General features: G+C 44.5%; 1 protein-coding gene across 3 annotated transcripts in view; it reads right to left on the reverse strand.

Moving 5' to 3' along the window:
- HPF1 (histone PARylation factor 1) overlaps positions 1–19,907 on the reverse strand; it is a 50,570-nt gene that overhangs the window by 18,324 nt on the left and 12,339 nt on the right. For all 3 annotated transcript variants that reach the window (XM_077477202.1, XM_077477201.1, XM_077477200.1), the window contains exons 2-3: positions 12,612–12,777; positions 8,032–8,221 (exon numbers count right to left, since the gene is read on the reverse strand). In XM_077477202.1, coding sequence (XP_077333328.1) covers positions 8,032–8,221; positions 12,612–12,777 — 356 coding nt within the window. The remainder of the gene's footprint in view (positions 1–8,031; positions 8,222–12,611; positions 12,778–19,907) is intronic.

The following is a 19,907-nucleotide window of genomic DNA, read 5'->3' on the forward strand; positions in this document are numbered from 1 at the left end:
CATATGCCGCACACTGCATCAAATCGGTCTGCATGGCTGTCGTCCCAGAAGGAAGCCTCCTTTAAAGATGATGCACAAGAAAGCCTGCAAACAGTTTGCTGAAGACAAGCAGACTAAGGGCATGGATTACTGGAACCATGTCCTGTGGTCTGATGAGACTAAGATAAACTAATTAAACTCCAGTGTCAACCTGTGAAGCTCTGGTGAACTCCATGCCCAAGAGGGTTAAGGCAGTGCTGGAAAATAACGATTGCCACACAAAATATTGACACTTTGGATGTTTTCTCCTAGGGGTGTACTCACTTTTGTTACTAGCGGTTTAGACATTAATAGCTGTGTGTTGAGTTATTTTAAGGGGACAGCAAATTTACACTGTTATACAAGCTGTACACTCACTACTTTACATTGTAGCAAAGTGTCATTTCTTCAGTGTTGTCACATGAAAAGATAATATAAAATATTTACAAAGATGTGTACTCACTTTTGCGAGATACTGTATATGCCAATGTGATATTTCAGTTTTTCCTTTTTGATACATTTGCAAACTTTTCTAAAACTTTCTAAATGTTGTCATTATGGGGTACTGGGTGTAGAGTAAGGATGAGCTCTGGCGTGGGTACTGGGTGTAGAGTAAGGATGAGCTCTGGCGTGTTCGCACACTCCACGTTCAGAGCCTGCCAGGAAGTCTGCACGGCGCTGCGCTAATCACTGGCAGTGAGACATTGTTCCAATGTGTGGCTGCAGAGACCTGTAAAGTCTCACTGCCTGTGATTAGCACAGCGCCGACTTCCTGGCGGGCTCTGCGAACACGCCAGAGCTCATCCATGGTGTAGAGTTTAAAAAAAAAACACAAACAAACAAACAAACAAACAAACAAACAAACAAACAAACAAACAAACAAACAAACAAACAAACAAACAAACAAACACACACACACACACACACACACACACACCCTGTTATCTCATTTTCCAGGACAGCTTAGAGAGATAGGCTCCTCCCACCTAGCACAGGAAACACATGATCCACATTATAAAAAGACAGCCCACAGGCAGTAGTCCTTCAGTATTAATAGATAACCAGGCACAGATAATTATTTTTTTTTTTTTAAACACCCAACCAGTTTAGGATTACATTAGAATTATAAAAACAAGGGAGGGAACTGACACCGTCCTGGAAGATTCCTGGAAAATGAATTGACAGGTAATAACTCTTGTTTTCCCCAAGTCATCTTCCAGGATGGCTTAAAGAGAGGACAAAATAGAACTACCTGATCAGGGCGGGACCGCAGCTTTAAAGGACCTTCTTAAGCACCTTCCTCCCAACAGCCTGTTTATGGCTAGAGACCAGGCCTGATCGGTAATATTTATGAAGGTTTGAAAGTTGGACCCGGATGCGGTATTACAGATCTGGGGAGGAGAAGTGCTGATATTTCCAGCCCAAGAAATGGCCCCTGCTCTGTCTGAATGAGCTTTGATGCTTTCCAGAGGAAACAGCGATGATGTCTGCTAGGCTTCCATAATTGCAAATTTCAATCACCTTGTGATAGTAATATTTTGACGTCTTCTTGCCTTTATCTAGGCTCCAGAACAAGTAAACTAGAGGTTGATTTCCAATCTATAGATCTCATCCTACCCAATGTGATACTCATGGACATTTAGATAATAGGCCCTAGTAATTATCCAGCAATATTTCTGTCCCAATGCTAGATGCAAATGCCCATACCGATGACCTTTCGCCACTCTGAATTCTGAGTGTCTGGAAAGGAACTGGGTAAAAAACAAACCTGGAAACTTCATGAATGACATGAGCTCTGCCCAAAGTTGGAAGTTTGAGTTCATAAGGCACATTGTGATGCTGGGGGTAAGTTATGCAGATCTCTAACCAGAAGATTGAGCCTGTAGTAGTAACAGAACATTTACTTTGACTTGCTACAGCTGTTCTGTTAGGAAGGCTGTGTAAAAGATGCAATGATCTTTTTATCATGTACAGAACCTAAAAACATACCCAGTCAGGTATAGGGGTCAAAGACATAGCAAGACGTGAACCCACAGCTACAGGCCATATTCCTGCCCATTAGTGCTGCAAGGAACACATCACAAGAAGGAGCCGTCTGCATCCGCAGCAAGATGCCCGTTACACCACCAGCGATACAAGTTTATACTGCTGTAGAAATCCTAAACCCTAGGAAAGATTATAGTGACCACACAACCCACAATTAAAGGGCTCAGTGATGCAAATCAATAGAACGTAAGCCCGATTTGTGAAATTTGAGCTGGGTACATATATCTGCAGTGTTTTATCATCTCTCGTCAAAGCACTAAGTCTCGTAGCAGTCTCCTACTCTGTTCTGCTATAATCCCAATAACTTCTGACAAGGTCTTTGTCAACCGAGATAAAAGCAGCTGGAGTATTGTATTGGGGAGGATGCTATAAAGATTAGCAGTGCTCAACTATTCAAACAGATCTGAAAGTCTCTACCTATGAGGAGAGGCCTTTCCTACAATCAGCTGTATGCCCAGACTACATTACCATTTCTCAACAGGAAGAGAAAATATAGAAATAGAGAATATATAAAGCTGAAGACAGCAGATATGCAAGTAAAGCCCATGCAGGGAGATCTGCCCCGTCCACCATCCAAGGCCGTTCACCCCACTGGGCACAAATCCTAAGTTACTCTTCAAATTGACTTGCAAAGTAGATTTTTCTACAGTGTCTGCTACCCATCTCTGCCAATACCTCCATGGACTGCCACTTGTCCAACAAATTAAATAAAAAATACTAACAACTTACAAAGCCATTCACAACTCTGTCCCCAGCTACATCACTAGCCTAGTCTCAAAATACCAACCTAATCGCCCTCTTCGTTCCTCCGAAGACCTCCTGCCCTCTAGCTCCCTCATCAACTCCTCCCATATCCACGCCTCCAGGACTTCTCCCGAGTCTCGCGCATCCTCTGGAATTCACTACCCCCAATCTGTCAGACTGTCTCCAAATGTATGCACTTTTAGGCGATCCCTGAAAACGTTCCTCTTCAGAGGCTATCCTGCCTCCACCCAACAGCACCATTTTCTCCATTAGCTCATCCCCCACAGCCATTACCCTTTTGTAAAACTTGACCCTCCCTCCTAGATTGTAAGCTCTAACGAGCAGGGCCCTCTGATTCCCCCTATATTATAATGTCTGCCCTAATGTTGTAAAGCGCTATGTAAACTGTCGGCGCTATACAAATCCTGAATAATAATAATAATAATAATAATAATAAATAATAATACTAGCTCCTTCCACTGGTAGATGGCTGGAACCATGTTCTCTAATCTTGTCAGTGACCAGAGATTTTCTCTAAGCCATTTACACACCTGTGTCTATAAACAATGCATTAAGCCAACCTATTGGAGATTGTACAAGACAATGTAAACAAGGTCAGGCAAAACCCTCCCAATTCATACAGCCACATATACAAATGAGGGATAAAAACTTCTTCAAGCAGGTCATTAGAACCATTAGGTTCAGTTTCCACTAGAGCAGTGATGGCGAACCTTGGCACTCCACATGTTTTGGAACTACATTTCCCATGATGCTCAACTGCACTGCAGAGTGCTTGAGCATCATGGGAAATGTAGTTCCAAAACATCTGGGGTGCCAAGGTTCGCCATCACTGCACTAGAGAGACACTGGACACAGTCGCATGACAAGTCACGGCCCATTGATTTCAATGGCGCCCGTTCCAATCTACGTGACTCAAAGTTGCAACGAACTAGAAAAGGCCCTAGTACTAACCCGATGCGACCCCGATCCAGAGGCTGTAAAGTTTGATCAAAGCTGCACTCCAAAGTCGCAACAGCAGAAATGTAGCCTCAGTCCATACAATAGATCATATATGAGGCATGAACCACAATGGTACCAAAAGAATATAACTTAAACATAAGGTCCAATGTTGGGTATTTAAATACATAGATTATATAACATACTTGGAGATGTGTAAGGACAGAGACATAGTGTATTCGTTCAATACCACCAGAAATTCATACGTAATTAATACCATTAGTATAAACAAAGTTCATAGATCTACCCTAATCTCTGGCTACCAATTATAAATCTATTCAGTGGAGGAACCCAGGGAGCTCCAGGTGATAGATGTCTAGGCACACAGACTGGAGTGCATAGCAGATATGGTTACCTCATAATAGGCACAGCTTCAGTTCCTAAACATAACCAAATATTTTATATGGAACGGAAGTAAAAAGCAAGTCTCCTTAAACTACATATTTAAACAACGTATGTGGTTAACAGAGATTGCTGTACACTTAACCTCTAAGGCGGGAGACAGACATGTCCAAATATAGTGATAAATGAAAGCTTGACACCTTTGGATAAGCATTGAATTGTGCAACAGGATGCCAACACCTGCAGGTATTAACCAGCATTGATTAAACACTGGTTTGTCCATGCAATCCTTGCATGAAGGTTACACCCAGGAGACTGTCAGCTGACTGTTGCAGGATCCATAATCCGTTTCTAGTCCTGCCTAGGGTTGGGTTATTGCCCAAATCCCAGTACAAAAAAGTACAGATTAAACTACAGCATACTCCACTAGCTGTGGCTTAATTGCTGAAAACAAAGTGTAGTTGATGGTAAATAAGCAGACCCCAGGAGCCCTGCACATGCAGGTTGCAGTTTCTGCTAATCTCTGAGATTGCCAGCTTTGCAGATTGTAGGTGTTAGGGCCTCTGCCTTCAAATGATCACATTAAAAATGGTAGCTAGGCACACAAAGCATATTCACCCTGTTTGTAGGAGGTATGCAAACACCCACAGCAACCACTACCCAAAGAGGACATCCTCCTAATGGTAACTACCTTGTGACCATCTACCAAAATTAAAGCAGGTGTCATGGTGGAACCAGACTACATGATGTAGCTTTGCAAATCAGATTAAGTCTGCAGTAATACTCCTGGGAAGTTCGAGGTCCACCTACTGCTTCCATAAAAGCACTCCCTCCCTGGTGTCTGTTGATGGCACCGGGGAATACTCACAAAACCACCCTATAGCCGTCCAATCAGGGTTACCTGCAGCATAGTAAGCTGCTTGATGTCTTGGCTTACCATCATTGTTTACCTGCCTCTGCAGACGTGTGCCCCATCCCCCATCTGGAGGTAGTCAGGGACTCTGGTTGCCTCTGCTCCAGCCATGCAGTACTCCACTCAAAGGATTTGGGGAAGCCAGCAGCCGTGATCCATTCATATTAATCAGCAGCAAACATGGATTTTAGCCAGCAACAGAGGATATGGTGTTGGGCCTTCGAGCCCACGGTGATAGCCTCTTCTCCTCCGGAGAAGCCTTCATGAAAAATCAAGAAAGAAAATTTGTCATTTCTTTTTTTACAAAGCTCTTTGAAATGGAGTCCAGATTAAGGGATATACAAAAACAGTGTTGTAGCACTGGAGCTGGTATCCAGGCAGTAAATAACCTGTACTTGCAAGTGGTAATGGCAATCAGGACCTGTCCCTGGCCTGATATGAAGACCAGTGAGGGGAAGATGGCCGCCCCCACCTGTCTGCAAGTCATTGCCCTTAGCTCTTAGGAGGGACATTTTATTTTTATTTTTCACAGGACAATTTTTTTTTTTTTTATTGCATTTTAGTGTAAATATGAGATCTGAGGTCTCTCTGATTTAAGAGGACCTGGGAGGGATTTTTACATTCCTTGTAATAGGAATAAAAGTGACACAAAAGAACAGTGAAAAAATAGAAAAAAGTTAAAAATTAAAAAAAAAAAAATTGAAAACGCGCCCTGTCCCACCAAGCTCGCGTGCAGAAAGTGAGTAGCACCCGCATACAAAAGCGGTGTTCAAACCACACGTGAGGTATCGCCGCGATCAGTAGAGTGAGAGCAATAATTCTAGCCCTAGACCTGCTCTAACTCAAAACATGCAACCAGTAGAATCGCCTATGGAGATTTTAAAGGGTAAAAGTTTGTCACCATTCCACGAGCGGACGCAACTTTGAAGCGTGACATGTTGGGTATCAATTTACTCGGCGTAACATTTTTCACAATATAAAAAAAATTTAAAAAAAAATAAAAAAAAATTGGACTAACTTTACTGTTGTCTTATTTTTTAATTAAATAAAATTATTTTTTCCCCAAAAAAGTGCACTTGTAAGTTCGCTGCGCAAATACGGTGCGACAGACAGTATTGCAACGACCGCCATTTTATTCTCTAGGGTGTTGGACTAAAAAAAAAAATAATAATAATAATAATAATAATAAATTATATATCTATCAATCCACCTATCTATATGTTTAGGGGTTCTAAGTAAAGGGAATGAGATGGGCGGGCAGGAAAAACAGGCAGGGGAAGCTCCATTAGCATTGCAGTTTGTCATACCAATGGCCACCACAAGAGGGCACCAGATTCCAGAAGGAAGCATAGGACCGCAGAAGGCCTCAATTACCGGCCGGCGGTGGCACGGCCCAACAAGATTACGCCGGGAGTGGGGGGGGGGGGGGGGGGGGGGGGGGAGTGTGCACGGAGACAGGATACCCCCCAGCAGTGCTGCTTCAGGTCGCCAATTCTAGTTGCAAACGCGACCTGGCGCCCAGGGTTTGACTGATATATAATGTTTGGGGGTTCCAAGTAATTTTTCTAGCAAAAATTATTGATTTTACCTTAAGAAACAAGTGTCAAATTTTTTTTAGACATTAAGTGGTTAAACTTTCTGCATTTACACTGTTAAAAACTTGGCAGACTGCTGAGTGAGCAGATAAGTCTCTTCACTTGTTATATGACAGAATCGGCAAACTATGCAATAGAGATGTCGGGGGGGTTGAATCGAGATCACGATTGTTTTTACGATTAATTGTGCAGCACCCATCCACCTAGGGAGACCCAAATGAAGCCGTACCACTATTAGGGGAAAAAAAAAAAAAAAGAAGGGGGGGGGGGGGAGATACACACACACACACACACAGCCAGACTCCCCAGTCTCAGTCTGTGGATAGTACAGAGAATCATCTCAAAACCCCTGGTGCCCTTCCACCAGGGAGCAAGAAAAGGGGGACCCCCATTTGCCTCTCTTACCTTAGGGTCAGAGTCTGCTGGTGTCCCAGACCTGCTTCCCGTCTCCTCCCTGGTGACTTACCAGCGCAGGAAAAAATGGCTTCCACCACCTTCTCTGTAGCCCTGAAAAGTTGAGCAGTGAGGATCCCGGTCTGGCGCTGTGGATCGGACGCCTCTTCTGGAACAGTGCATGGAGCTTGTAGCCCCAACCACCAGGTCAGTTTGCTACCAAAAACATAGCTGCTAAGCCACTTCTGCTCCCAAGGTAGGAGCGCAGACCACTACGCTATTGAGCTGAGCACCAAACTTCAGGACACCATAAGTCCGCACTGTCCCCCAGAAGACTCACCCGAGTCAAAAGCCCACACTGCCAGGGTACATGAATCTACAGGCATGCTGTTAACCAGCCTCCTGTGGCTAGAGGGGGTCCCCTGGAGTAAAAATTCAGACTCCCTTTCCAGGGCAGCCCGAGCTACCTGCCTCCCCAGGTTCACTGCTCCTGTTCTGTGATGCTGTAGCCGGGGTGGTCCCTGCCACCTAGCATGAAGGCCAGAGAAAAATGAATTTCTTCAGAATTCCTGTCTAGTCGGAGGAAACACAAATACTGAGGGACTACTGCCTGTGGGCTGTCTTTTATAATGTGGATCATGAGTTTCCTGTGCTAGGTGGGAGGAGCTCATCTCTGTAAGCTGTCCTGGAAGATGACTTGGGAAAAAATAATTTAAAATAATTAGGATGCAACATAAAATTGAGAAAAGTGAAGGGGGTCTAAATACTTTAGGAATGCACTGTATGAAGATAGAGATACACATACACACAGGATAGAGAGAGTAGCACGTCTGAAAGAAATCCTGAAAAATATTCAACACCAGTTGATCAGTTTTCTGTTATGACAAACTGCCCCAGTCCTGCATTTGTCCAAAGTAATGTTCAATGTCATTTTTGCAGACAGCCCCTTTTAAATTTTCTTACCTGTAGTAGCCCATGTGAAATTGTGTTCTGCTGTCCCCATCAATAATGGTCTGAAATTCTGGAGGATCATAGAAAAACCTCCAGTGCAGGTTATAATTCACATCACAATTTGTCTTAGATGATGTGTGTTTACCAGAAAGAATATCATACGGGCCTACGAGCTGAAGACCAAGGGTGTCCTTCAAAACATCTGAAATCAGATAATGTCTTCATTAGTCATAAGGGGGAGGTGTGAGTTTAGGCAAGCTTGAAAGTGGCTGTAAACCTCAGACATGAAATATGAACAAAAAATATCCTTCTAAATATAGCAGCCTCTCTCAACCTTTTCAAACAGAGAAACCCTCTCAGTCTGAGGGAACCCCTGCTAAAATTTATATATCTACAACTCATGGGACATTAGTGTGATGGTCGTGGGAAGAATGTTCCTTACACTTGTGGTCACTGGGAAGACTTACTCCCTTACACATGGCAAAAAAGGATTAATGGTGTCAGTGAAAACTTATCGGAGGCAGAAATTGCTCAAGGAACCCCTAGCAACCTCTGGAGGAACCCTAGTTGTGAAACCCTGATCTATAATGTGTACTTGTCTCAATCCAGAGCATCACATTTTTTATTGACACCCAAAAAGGTGACAGAAGAGGTAGCTCCAGCCGATTGACAGCCTCAGCTTTGTCCACGACTCACCACATGGCTGATTAAGAGCTCCTGTGTAGCCTTGAACTATTGCACTGATGCGTTTTTTATTGATGAAGTAGTATGTAGTATGACACATGTAGTATCGCCATACTCGGGAGGAGTAGCAGAATGTATTTTGGGGTGTAATTTTTGCTATATATACATGCTATGTGTTGACAATTGTGTAAAAAAATAAAATAAAAAAAGTTTTAATTTTTTTTCCACATATTCCAAAAACTTCTGGAAAAAAATTAACCATTCAAAAGACTCATTATGCCTCGCAGATTATACGTTGGGGTGTTTGCTTTCCAAAATGGGGTCATTTTATGGGAAATTCCATTGTCCTGGTACTCCAGGGCCTTCAAAAGTGTAATAGGTGGTTGAGAAATGAGATGCGTCATTTTTGCTCATAGAACTTCTGAAGGTACTACATCAATGTTAGTGCTCTGTATGTGGCCAGGCTGTGTAAAAGTCTCACACGTGGTATCGCCGTACTCGGGAAGAGTAGCAGAATGTATTTTGGGGTGTAATTTGTTGTATGCATATGTTGTGTGTGAGAAATAACCTGATAATATGACAATTTAGTAAAAAAAAAAAAAAAAAAACATCTTAATTTTGCAAAGAATTGTGGGAAAAAATGACAACTTAAACTCACCATGCTACTTACTTAATACCTTGGGATGTCTACTTTGTAAAAAAAGGGGTAATTTGGGGGGTATTTGTACTTTCCTGACTTGTTAGTGTCTCAAGAAATGAGGTACACCTGATGTACTGAAGGCCTGATCAGAAGTGATCAATTTTCAGTGATTGGCACCATAGTTTGTAGACTAACTTTCACAAAGACCAAATATATACTAATGTGGGTTATTTTTACCAAAGATATGTAGCAGTATAAATTTTAGCCAAAATTTATGAAGAAAAATTACTAATTAGCAAAAATTTATGACAGAAACAAAGAAAAAGGCATTTTTTTTTTTCCACAAAATTTAAGTTTTATTTTATTTATAGCACAAAAAATAAAAAACCCACTAGTGATTAAATACCACTAAAAGAAAGCTCTATTTGTGTGGAAAAAAGGACGCACAATTCATATGGATACAGTGTTGGATGACTGAGTAATTGTCATTCAAACAGAGCGCTGAAAGCTGAAAATTGGTCTGGTCAGGAAGGGGGTGTAACTGCACTGTATTGAGGTGGTTAAGAACTGAAAGCATTAAGCCCCATACACATATGCCCAATGTGTGTATGGTGGTCTGTTAGAGCTGCACGATTAAGTATTAAGAAAAAAGATTTAGATCCCCCCCCCCCCCCTCGCAATCTTAAGTGCCGGTTCACACCAGTGTGTGGTGCGAGATCAAGTGATTCGCACCGCAAATCACATGCAATGCGATTTCAGCCATATAGCTAGAATTGCTGATATTGCATTCAGACCAAACTCGCACAGCACCTTTTTTGGTCCACATCAGAATCGGATTGCAGTGCGATATGCAAACTAAAATGGGGGTGTCATTAACATTGTAATTACACTCCCTGCAGTTCGCATATGGCAATGTGAACTGCCTTGCGATAGGAGTATGTTATTGTCAGATCGTGCATGTTAATTTCGGTGAAGGGCAGGTTTGGGCATCTTCATTGTGGTGAGGGGTAGATTTTTAACCGATGATGGGCAGTGATGCAAAGGTAATGTTTTTATGCCATTCTTCCTGGACGCTTGCCGAGCGTGTTTAGTCTAGCGAACGGCGGGTTTTGACACCCAAACCCACCATTCGCCGAAATCTACACGCCTCGCAAGCCGTTGGCTATTGTCTGTGCAGGCGCCATCTCAATAGCTAATCATGAAATCTGCTGTTGTGTAGTTCCGTACGGTGCATGCACAGTGCGGCTTGGGCACTTCGATAGTGGGCACGATCCGATAGAACACTGACACCAACAGAGCATTTTCCCCAACTCTTTCTATGCAGAGAATTCTCTGCTCAAATCGGACAGCTGTTCCAAAAAAATAAAAATAAAAAATATAAGGTCCTGCTAGCAGCATCTTTGGAGCAGTGTGTATACCGTGCCTGCCCATTGAAATCAATGAAGCAGCGTGGCTATACCGCCAGCAAAGCGCTGCTGCAGCAGTGCTTTGGCTGCTAGCGGCCGAAAACCGCCGCTAAAAATAGTGCCGTTTTACTGCAGACGCTGCTCCTGCCCCAGTGTGAAAGGGGCCTTAAAGGGGTTGTAAACCCTTACAACACACTTTGACCTACAGGTAAGCCTAGATTAAGGCTTACCTGTAGGTCAAGAAATATCTCCTAAACCTATTTGCCGAAAGACAGGCACCGATGTCTACGGCGCATGCGCAGCTGACAGCGGCGCGCAGGCACACTGAGAATAGAATTATTTTTCTTTAACACTGACCAAAGCAACATAACATTTCCATTCCATAGTAACATTGTACTACTCTGGGGAAGTGATCAGAATTTTATTTTTACCCATTTTGTTTGCTTATAAGCAGTGCATTACATTGCTAGTATTTTACTGAATGAAACAGATTCAGTCTGTTTTGTTTTGGTTAGCTGTGATTGGCCAGAGCCAACTACATAGTACAGATGGGTTGCAATTGATCATGTCTGTACCATGCGAACACACTGAGCAATCACAGCTAGCAACACAGTTGAATCCAATGTATACAACTTATGTGACCCGTCGTGATTGGTCACGGCAGGCACATCTGCTACTGCCAGAGTATGTGTAAAACACGGCTAACTTTACCTCTTTGTTTTGTTTTTTTCAAACTGAAAAAGGTGTATTTTTCCTAAAAAAAAAATGCATTTGAAAGACTGCTGCGCAAATACCATGTGACATAAAATATTGCAACAATCGCCATTTTATTCTCTAGGGTCTCTGCTAAATATATCTATATAGCTCTCCATCTATGTTTGGGGGTTCCAAGTAATTTTCGAGCAAAAATAATCTGGATTTTTAACTTGCAAGCAACAAATGTCAGAAATGGGTTTAGGCATGAAAGGGTTAAGATACTTGCCCTAAACCCTAGTTCAGATTCTGCAATTTGAAATTTTGCTCATTGTGACCTCCATTCCAAAAACACAGCAAAACATAGGATGCCATGGATAGAGCAGTGCCATGAATGGTCATGTATGGTTCTGTTGAATTGCGCAGCAAAAAGCGAGTTTAAAAAGCACGCTAAGCTTGTCACCCAAATAGGAGGAGTTTATTTTAGGCGACAAACGTGCATAGGGGAGCCAATTGAAGTGAATGGGCTGCCCTTTCCGTGGCATGCGAAAATTGTATAACAAAAAAATAAAATAAAAATAAATTAATAATAATAATCATCATGCAACAAAAATCTTTGGGTCACTATCTAACATAATAAGAGGAAAAAAATGCCCTAGCTTGGCAAAGTTGCTCTCTCCATCTATAATTATTCAACTGTTTCCACAGAGGTAACGCAGTGGTTTGGAACGCCATAAAACCAGGACATTTGGGCACATTTTCCTGCTTTATAAGAAAATATGCGATTCCCATATCAAACGACTACCATTTGTTACTTTTCCCCATCATTCCTCACTGGCCTCATCTATAAAAAGCCTGTTCACTCTAGTGATGGCTACACAAGCATACCCAAACAAACCTTTTTACTTGCCCACTTTGTCTAGCTCAGGGATAGCTTAAAATGTTACAGGTTGATAAAAGCAACATATATAAAGCAAGCATTGTAATCTGCAACGTCTTTAGCTGTAAAAGGTCATTTGTCATTCTGCATAAGCCTTCTCTGACATTTATGCTTACCATAAAAACTGAATAAACAGAAAGCCAGACTGTAGAATTGAAAGTACAAAAGCGAGTACATTTTTTTTTTTTTGTGAAAGCGTTAAGTGAAATAAATAAGGCTGTATTTTTACCAGAGGGCGTCTTTGGGTCAATCTCCGTGCAAAATGTCCAGAATGCATAGAAATCTTCTGGCATAGTAAGCTTATACAAGCATTCTACCTCCTGTCGTAAGCTTGTGGGTACATCAGACTGATCTGACCGTCTCTTCTTGACATCTTCCTTTACTGTGTCACTATTCTGAAAACCAAAGACAAATGTAGATAAATAATCATGAAAACTGTAAACCACACCTCTTCATCCTCTTCCAGTTTTTTTTTCATAAAGTGATTGGGATATTTCAATAAGTAGAAGAAAAAATAAAAGTAAACCGTGCAATGTTTTAATACATTCATCCATACAACACAAAAATGCACACATTATACAGACTGTTATGCACCGCTGGTTTGAACAGACCTTTAACCGAATTACCTCGCTTTACGACAAGGCCATTTTTTTGCAATACGGCACTACGTTAGTTTAACTGACAGTTGTGCAGCCATGAAAAACTGTCCCCGAATAAAATTTATAGTTTTTTTTTCCCCCCACAATTTTTTTTTGTTGATCACCTTTTTTGTTTATAGTGCAAAAAAATAAACAGACAATTTAAATAATAATAATAAATAATAAAATATTTTACTTTCTGCTACAAAACATATCCAATAAAAATGTTAAAAAAAAAATAAAATAAAAAAGTCTTCATAAATTTAGGCCAATATATAATCTGCTACATATTTTTAATGAACAAAATCCCAAAGCGTATATTTGTGCAAAGGTCATAGGGTCTACAAACTAGGGTGTATATAATGGAAATTGTATTAATTTTTTTTTTTTTTTTTTTAAATACTAGTAAATGGCAGTGATCAGAGACTTCTAGCAGGACTGCAATATTGTGGGGGACAATCAGACACTGAAAAATAGACTTTTGTACTCACCGTAAAATCCTTTTCGCTGTAGTTCACTGACTGACACAGCTCCTTTCTTAGACCATCGGGTTGTTTTATGCCACCTTCAGGAGAGGACTAGGCAGAACATGTTGACATGTACAACAAAACCAGAACTTTCTAGTTCCGCCCAAGGGGCGGTCCCTTAGGTAACAACCCCCCCAAGCCTGCCTCCTGCAGCCTCAGTACGTTAACAAGCAGTATAATGTAAAAAAAAATTTAAAAAAAATTAGGAGGGTGCAGTGTCAGTCGGTGAACTACAGAGAAAAGAATTTTTACGGCGAGTACAAAAAAAAAAAATAAAAAAAAAAAAAAATCCAACAGAGTGCTCCTCAATCTGGGAGTCACTACCTTACAAACCACCTCAAAAACTTGCAGTAACAAATGCAACGGTCAAAAAAAAAATTAACAGAATTTTTTTTAGTGCAATTGCAAATTTCACGGCCGCCTTTGCGGCCAAAACAGGCATCAGCCAATGCACTATCTACCTTGTAGAATTTTGTAAAGGTGTGAACAGACGACCAGGTCGCCGCTTTACACACTTGAGTGACAGACGCTTTATGTCGGAAAGGCCCAAGACGTTCCAATTGCCCTGGTGGAGTGGGCTGTGACCGGAAAGGGGGGGGGGGGGGAACCTGCCCCTTCAAGGTGTAGGCTTGTACTACAATCTGTCTGACCCACCTGGAAATGGTGGCTGACGAGACCACCGTGCCCTTTTTCCGACCAGCCACCGAAACAAGAAGTCTGACTTCCAAAAAGGGAGCCATAGCAGACAAATACACCCTCAGAGCCCGGACCACATCCAGGGAACGGAGGACCACCTCTTCAGGATGTGTCGATTTAGACACAGATGGTAACACAATGTCTTCATTGATGTGGAACACCAAAACCACCTTCGGCAGAAAAGATTGCGGACGCAACACCACCTTATCCTTGTGGATAACCAGATATGGTGACTTGCAAGACAAGACCGCCAGTTCCGAAACCCTCCTGGTCAATGTAATGGCCACTAGGAAAACCCCTTTCTGGGAAAGAGTCAGAGGGATCTCTCTCTGATATTTTCAAATGGCGGTTTCTGAAGCGCCGATAACACCAGGTTCAGATCCCACGGGGTAACGGTGGATGCATCGGAGGAACTACATGTCAGACCCCTTGAACAAAAGTGCTCACTAGAGAGCGAGACGCCAGGGGTCACTGAAAAAAAAAAAAAAAAAAAAAAAAAAAGGAAGAAGAAGGACAGCCAAGGCTGATATTTGCCCTTTAATGGTGCTTAAAGCCAATTTCTGGTCTACTCCTTGCTGTAAAAACAGGAGCCTGGATATAGAATAGGAGCGCAGACGCCATCCTTTCTCCTCACACATGGAGATGTAGGCCTTCCAGCTATGACGATATATCTTCTGAGAAGATTTCCGTGCTCAACATAGTTGGAATCACAGAGTCCGAAAGGCCCCGGTTCCTCAACACCCGGCTCTCAATAGCCACGCTGTTAAAACCAGCGACAGTAAAGCAGGCTGGAGAATCGGACCTTGGGACAGCAGGTCCTCTCGTAACGGCAGTTGCCAGGGGGCGTCCGCCCCCAGGCACACTAGGTCTGCATACCAGGGACAATCAGTATTACTGGAATCCCCTCGGCCTCCACTCTGCGGACCAGACGTGGTAACCGTTTTAGCGGAAGAAAGGCATAGATGAGCTGGTACTGACCCCACGGAGCCACCAGCGTGTCTGATGTGTTTGCCCAAGGATTTCTTGTCCTGGACACAAATCTTTTGATACGGGAGGCCAGAAGATCCACGTCTGGAGTGCTCCATTGCAGGCACAGTAGCCTGAACATCTCCGGGTGCAACATCCATTCTCCTGGGTCCAGCATATGGTGACTTTAGTCCGGGGATGTAAATGGCCATTACATGTCGCTCTGCCGTGGCATTGTCTGACTGGATCCTGAGAGGACGCCCTCAAAGTCTTATCGACCATGTGGAGAGACAGCCTGATCGCTCACAGCTCGAGCACATTGATCGGCAACTTGGATTCCTCCTCTGACCAGAGGACCTGGGTCGACTGAACTCCCATTACACCACCCCAGCCGCTTAGGCTTGCATCCGTTGTGATCACTGTCCAATTCAGAGGTAGGATCGACTTCCCGGACCAAAATTCTGGGGATCTCAGCCACCAGAGCAGGGAGTCCCTGACTGGCTGGCTCACCTGAATCTGCCGATCCAGGGATAATGGAGATTTGTCCCATTTTGTCAAGATCTCCTTCTGCAAGACTCTGGTGTGAAACTGGGCTACAATACTGCCTCGGAGGCCACCACGAGTCCCACCATCAGCAACTTTACCACGGCTCAGAGTCTGCAGCTTGTCTGAAGGGAGAAAAACTCTCGCTTCCATGGAGTCCAGCAGTAAGCCTAAGTACTAAAAGCGCTGAGTCAGTACGATCACCGACTTTTTTAGGTTCAAAAGCCACCCAAATTCCTGCAGTGTCTGCATGGTGATCATCACATCCTCCTCTAATTCTGAGGCAGAAGATGCTCTCAGGAGGAGATCTAGGTAACCTACAATCACGATCCCTTGTTGTCGCAGCAATGCCAAAACAGGAACAAATACCTTGGTAAATATTCAGGGGGCTGATGCCAAGCCAAAAGGGAGAGTCACAAACTGGTAGTGGGCTTCCCCAACTGCAAATCGCAGAAACTTTTGATGCCGAAGGCATATGGGTATGCATCCTGGATGTCCAAAGATGCAAGGGAGTCCCCTTGATGGAGTGCAGCGACTACTGAGCGAACCAATTCCATTCTGAACCTCTGTACTGTTACAAAGTAATTGAGGGTTTTCAGGTCCAAGATTGGACATACCCCCTTCCTTTTTGGGGACTACAAACAGATTGTAATAGAACCCCTGGAACCTTTCTGGCTCCGGAACTGGTACCATCACCCCGCGACTCAGCAGGTCCTGCGAGCAAACCTTCATGCAGTAGCACTTTTGCTCGCAGGCTTGTTAGGCTTCAGGTTCCAGGGATGCTTTTGTCCTTCAGAGGTCTTCCTGTCAGGCTGGGGGAGTTTAGCCGAAGCCCCGGGCGGCCAAAAAAAGCCGTTTGTGAGCGGTAAATGAGGGCCCTTGCCTACGACGTGGCTCCTTAGCCATCCTGTTCTGTGGGAGTAGGGTATTCTTACCACCGGTGGCATTTTTAATAATGTCATCCAAAGAGGCTCCAAAGAAAGGGTAGATCCTTCAGGGCTTTTTTAGATGCCTGGTCAGCATTTTAGCCAAATCAGGCGCCTCAACACCACTGCTGACACTGAAGCCCTGGATAACAGAGGGAGGGTATCCAGGGCCACGTCACAAACGTACTTAAGGACTTGCACTAACTGGTCTGCTAGTTCCACGCAGACACGGGAAGCCTGTTCCCCCTATTGGCAGTGCAAAAGTTTTGCCCACTCAGTAAGTCTCTGACACAAGTGCGGATGCCAGTACTGGTCGCATTGCTGACCCCCACAACCATAAAGAAGGCACAAGCCACTGCCTCGGCCTTTCTGTCCGTGGGGTCCTTAAAGGCAGGAGTCCCCTCTACCGGGATCGTGGTTACTTTGTTTAACCTGGATACTGGGGGGTCCATGACCAGAGGAGTCGACCATTTTTTGAGAAGGCTCTCCTCAAAGGGGTAACGTGCATTTGGGGACCGAAAAGGTCAGTTGTGGTCGACCCCATTCCTTGTATATGAACTTATCGAAATAAGTCCGATACAGAAACACCCTAGGTGTACAGGCTGGCTTATGGGACCCAAAAGGGACCACTACATCAGCAGAGGGATCTGCTGTATCCTGAATTTTCAGGGTATCATGCACAGCTGTGATAAGTGCTCCAACAAGTGATTTACCACGCACGGACCAGGACGGGGACTCATCCTCACTGTCCGATCGGTCCTGGTAAGCGTCATTTGAAACGACAGAGCAGGGGTCATCAGCCTCAGCGGGGCCCGAGTCTGTGCCAGAACTCTTCCCGGAGGACAGGGGCCGCTTTTTACCACCTTTGCGCCCACGCACCGCCTCCATCTTGGGAACTAACGTGTTAAGGACTGCCGACAAAGCGTCCAGGGGCACTGCACTGTCTGCAGGCGAACCAGTTGCAATTGCCTGGATTTCGGGGGAAGAAACACCAGTTTATGAAGCTATGCTGACTCTACCCTGTCTGCCACCTGTTGGGGACTTAGGACAGTGATGGTCCCACCCTCATAACTGCTGCAGGCTGAGGGGGGCCCACACCACAGGACTCACCACACTGACCAAGTTCTGCGCTGTCCAGCTAGGTGTGCCCGTGTCAGCTCCCAAATGCCTGTGAGAAAACCGCGCTGTGCTGAGCCCCAGAGGACAGCGATGAGCATGAAAAACGTGCTCATGCTTCAACAAAATGGCTGCTGTGCGTCCAGTATAAAGGACATAATCACAGGGAAAATAGCCGCCGGACTACAGCAAAATGGAGTCTGACCATGCTACTCCCTGGTCACACCAAAAACGGCCGCCGAGCACTGTATGCAATGAGAGACAGTGAAAACAGGCAGAGGAAATGGCGGCAAACAGCGCTAAAGTGATCAGCAGAGAGACCTCCAGACACCCAGAGGAGAGACCTACAGACATCCAGGGCACAGCTACCCAGCGCACCTCCGACCCCAGGGGGCCCGTCTATGGCACACACCGCTCAGCAGCATCCCCCACGGGGGGGGGGGGGGGGGGGTGTTTGATAGGGACGTAGAGACAAGAGGGAGTGTCGGGCATTCCCGAATTCTACCTCCCAGCTGCTCAGCCCCACCGAGGCAGGGGAAGCTGTACTTACCAGTCCTGACAAGCTGGGGAACATTCCATCACAGATCCACTCTCCGATCAGTACGGGGTGGCTTCTGGCCCGACACACTGCGACGCAGATATCAGTAGCCCAGTCATGTGTGTGCCCCAGAGCATTACGCTCACCGGCCACCCCTGGAGCTGGGGGACATGGCGTGGCCGACCCAACGCGGAGTTCTGGTCTGCACACGCTCGCTGGTCAGGCTGGGGAGACTACAATGATAAGGTTATCCAGCCTGTCACCCAGTCGACTGTTGATAGCAGATCACAGGATCTTAATCTTGTGCAAAAGACAAACTTCTGCAGAAAAAAATCCACGGACCGATGGGCCCGCAGGGTTCCTAGGTCCTTCACTAGGCAGGAAAAAAAATAAAATAAAACGAGGCTGCAAGAGGCAGGCTGGGGGATGGTTACCTAAGGGACCACCCCTTGGGCGGAACTAAAAAATTCTGGTTTTGTTCTACATGTCGTCAACATGTTCTGCCTAGTCCTCTCCTGAAGGTGGCGTAACAACCCGATGGTCTAAGAAAGGAGCTGTGTCAGTCGGTGAACGTAAGATATATGCACTTTCACTGTACTAATGACAATGGCTAGGAAGGGGTAAAACATCTACGGCGATCAAAGGGTTAACTGTACCTAGCCAGTGTTTATGTGTACGGTGTTGTGTGCCTATACTAAAAGAAGGGGTCTCTCTCTCTCACACACATTGTGGGGAAACCCCTTGACAGCTGAAGAGTCATCATCGGTTGTTGAAGGGGTTGTAAAGGGAAGTGTTTTTTCACCTTAATGCATCCTATGCATTAAGGCGAAAAAAACACTTGGCAGTGACCGGCCCCCAGTTTTACTTACTGAGCTGTCTCTCGGCTAGGGGGTTCTCGGCTGTTGGATTGATAGCAATGAAGCCATTGGCTCTCGCTGCTGTCAATCAAATCCAATGACAGCAGCAGGGGCCGAGCCCTGCATTCGGCGTCTATTGACGTTGAATGCTTGACTCAGGAGCGCGCCCGCAAGGTAACTTCCCAGGAGCAAGCTCCTCCCAGGGGGTTATCTAATGCGGAGAGGAGTCGAGAGAGACACTGAGGGACCCCAGAAGAGCAGGTTCAGGGCCACTATGTGCAAAACAAGCTACCGAGAAGATGGATGCGCTGGACTACAGGGGACAGCGGTGACTTTGCTGGCTCCTGTGTCAGGTAAGTGCCACATAATGGACTACTATGCAATGCATAGTAGCCCATTATGCTTTACCTTTGCAGGGAATGAAAGAGGAAGTAAACTCATCAGGGTTTACTTCCTCTTTAACAACCAGCTATTCTTCACACAGAAATTGAAAAATTGGTCAATTTTCAACTGATTCATATTCAAATTGTTCTGAAAATTTGGAATTCATTCAAAAATAGAGACCAAATGAAACAAACATTTTTCCATTTTGCACGTGTCTAGCAACTTTGTAGAGCACAAACCAAAACGATCACAATGGTCAAAGTTGTACAAATACAAAGTCGCAATGGAAATCGCACAAGTCTGAGTGGACACTAACAGCAGTTGCCTATTCCTC

Source organism: Lithobates pipiens, unplaced genomic scaffold (assembly GCF_037356315.1).
Source record: "Lithobates pipiens isolate NorthernLeopardFrog02 unplaced genomic scaffold, aLitPip1_a1.2 Scaffold_13, whole genome shotgun sequence".
Taxonomy (NCBI): domain Eukaryota; kingdom Metazoa; phylum Chordata; class Amphibia; order Anura; family Ranidae; genus Lithobates; species Lithobates pipiens.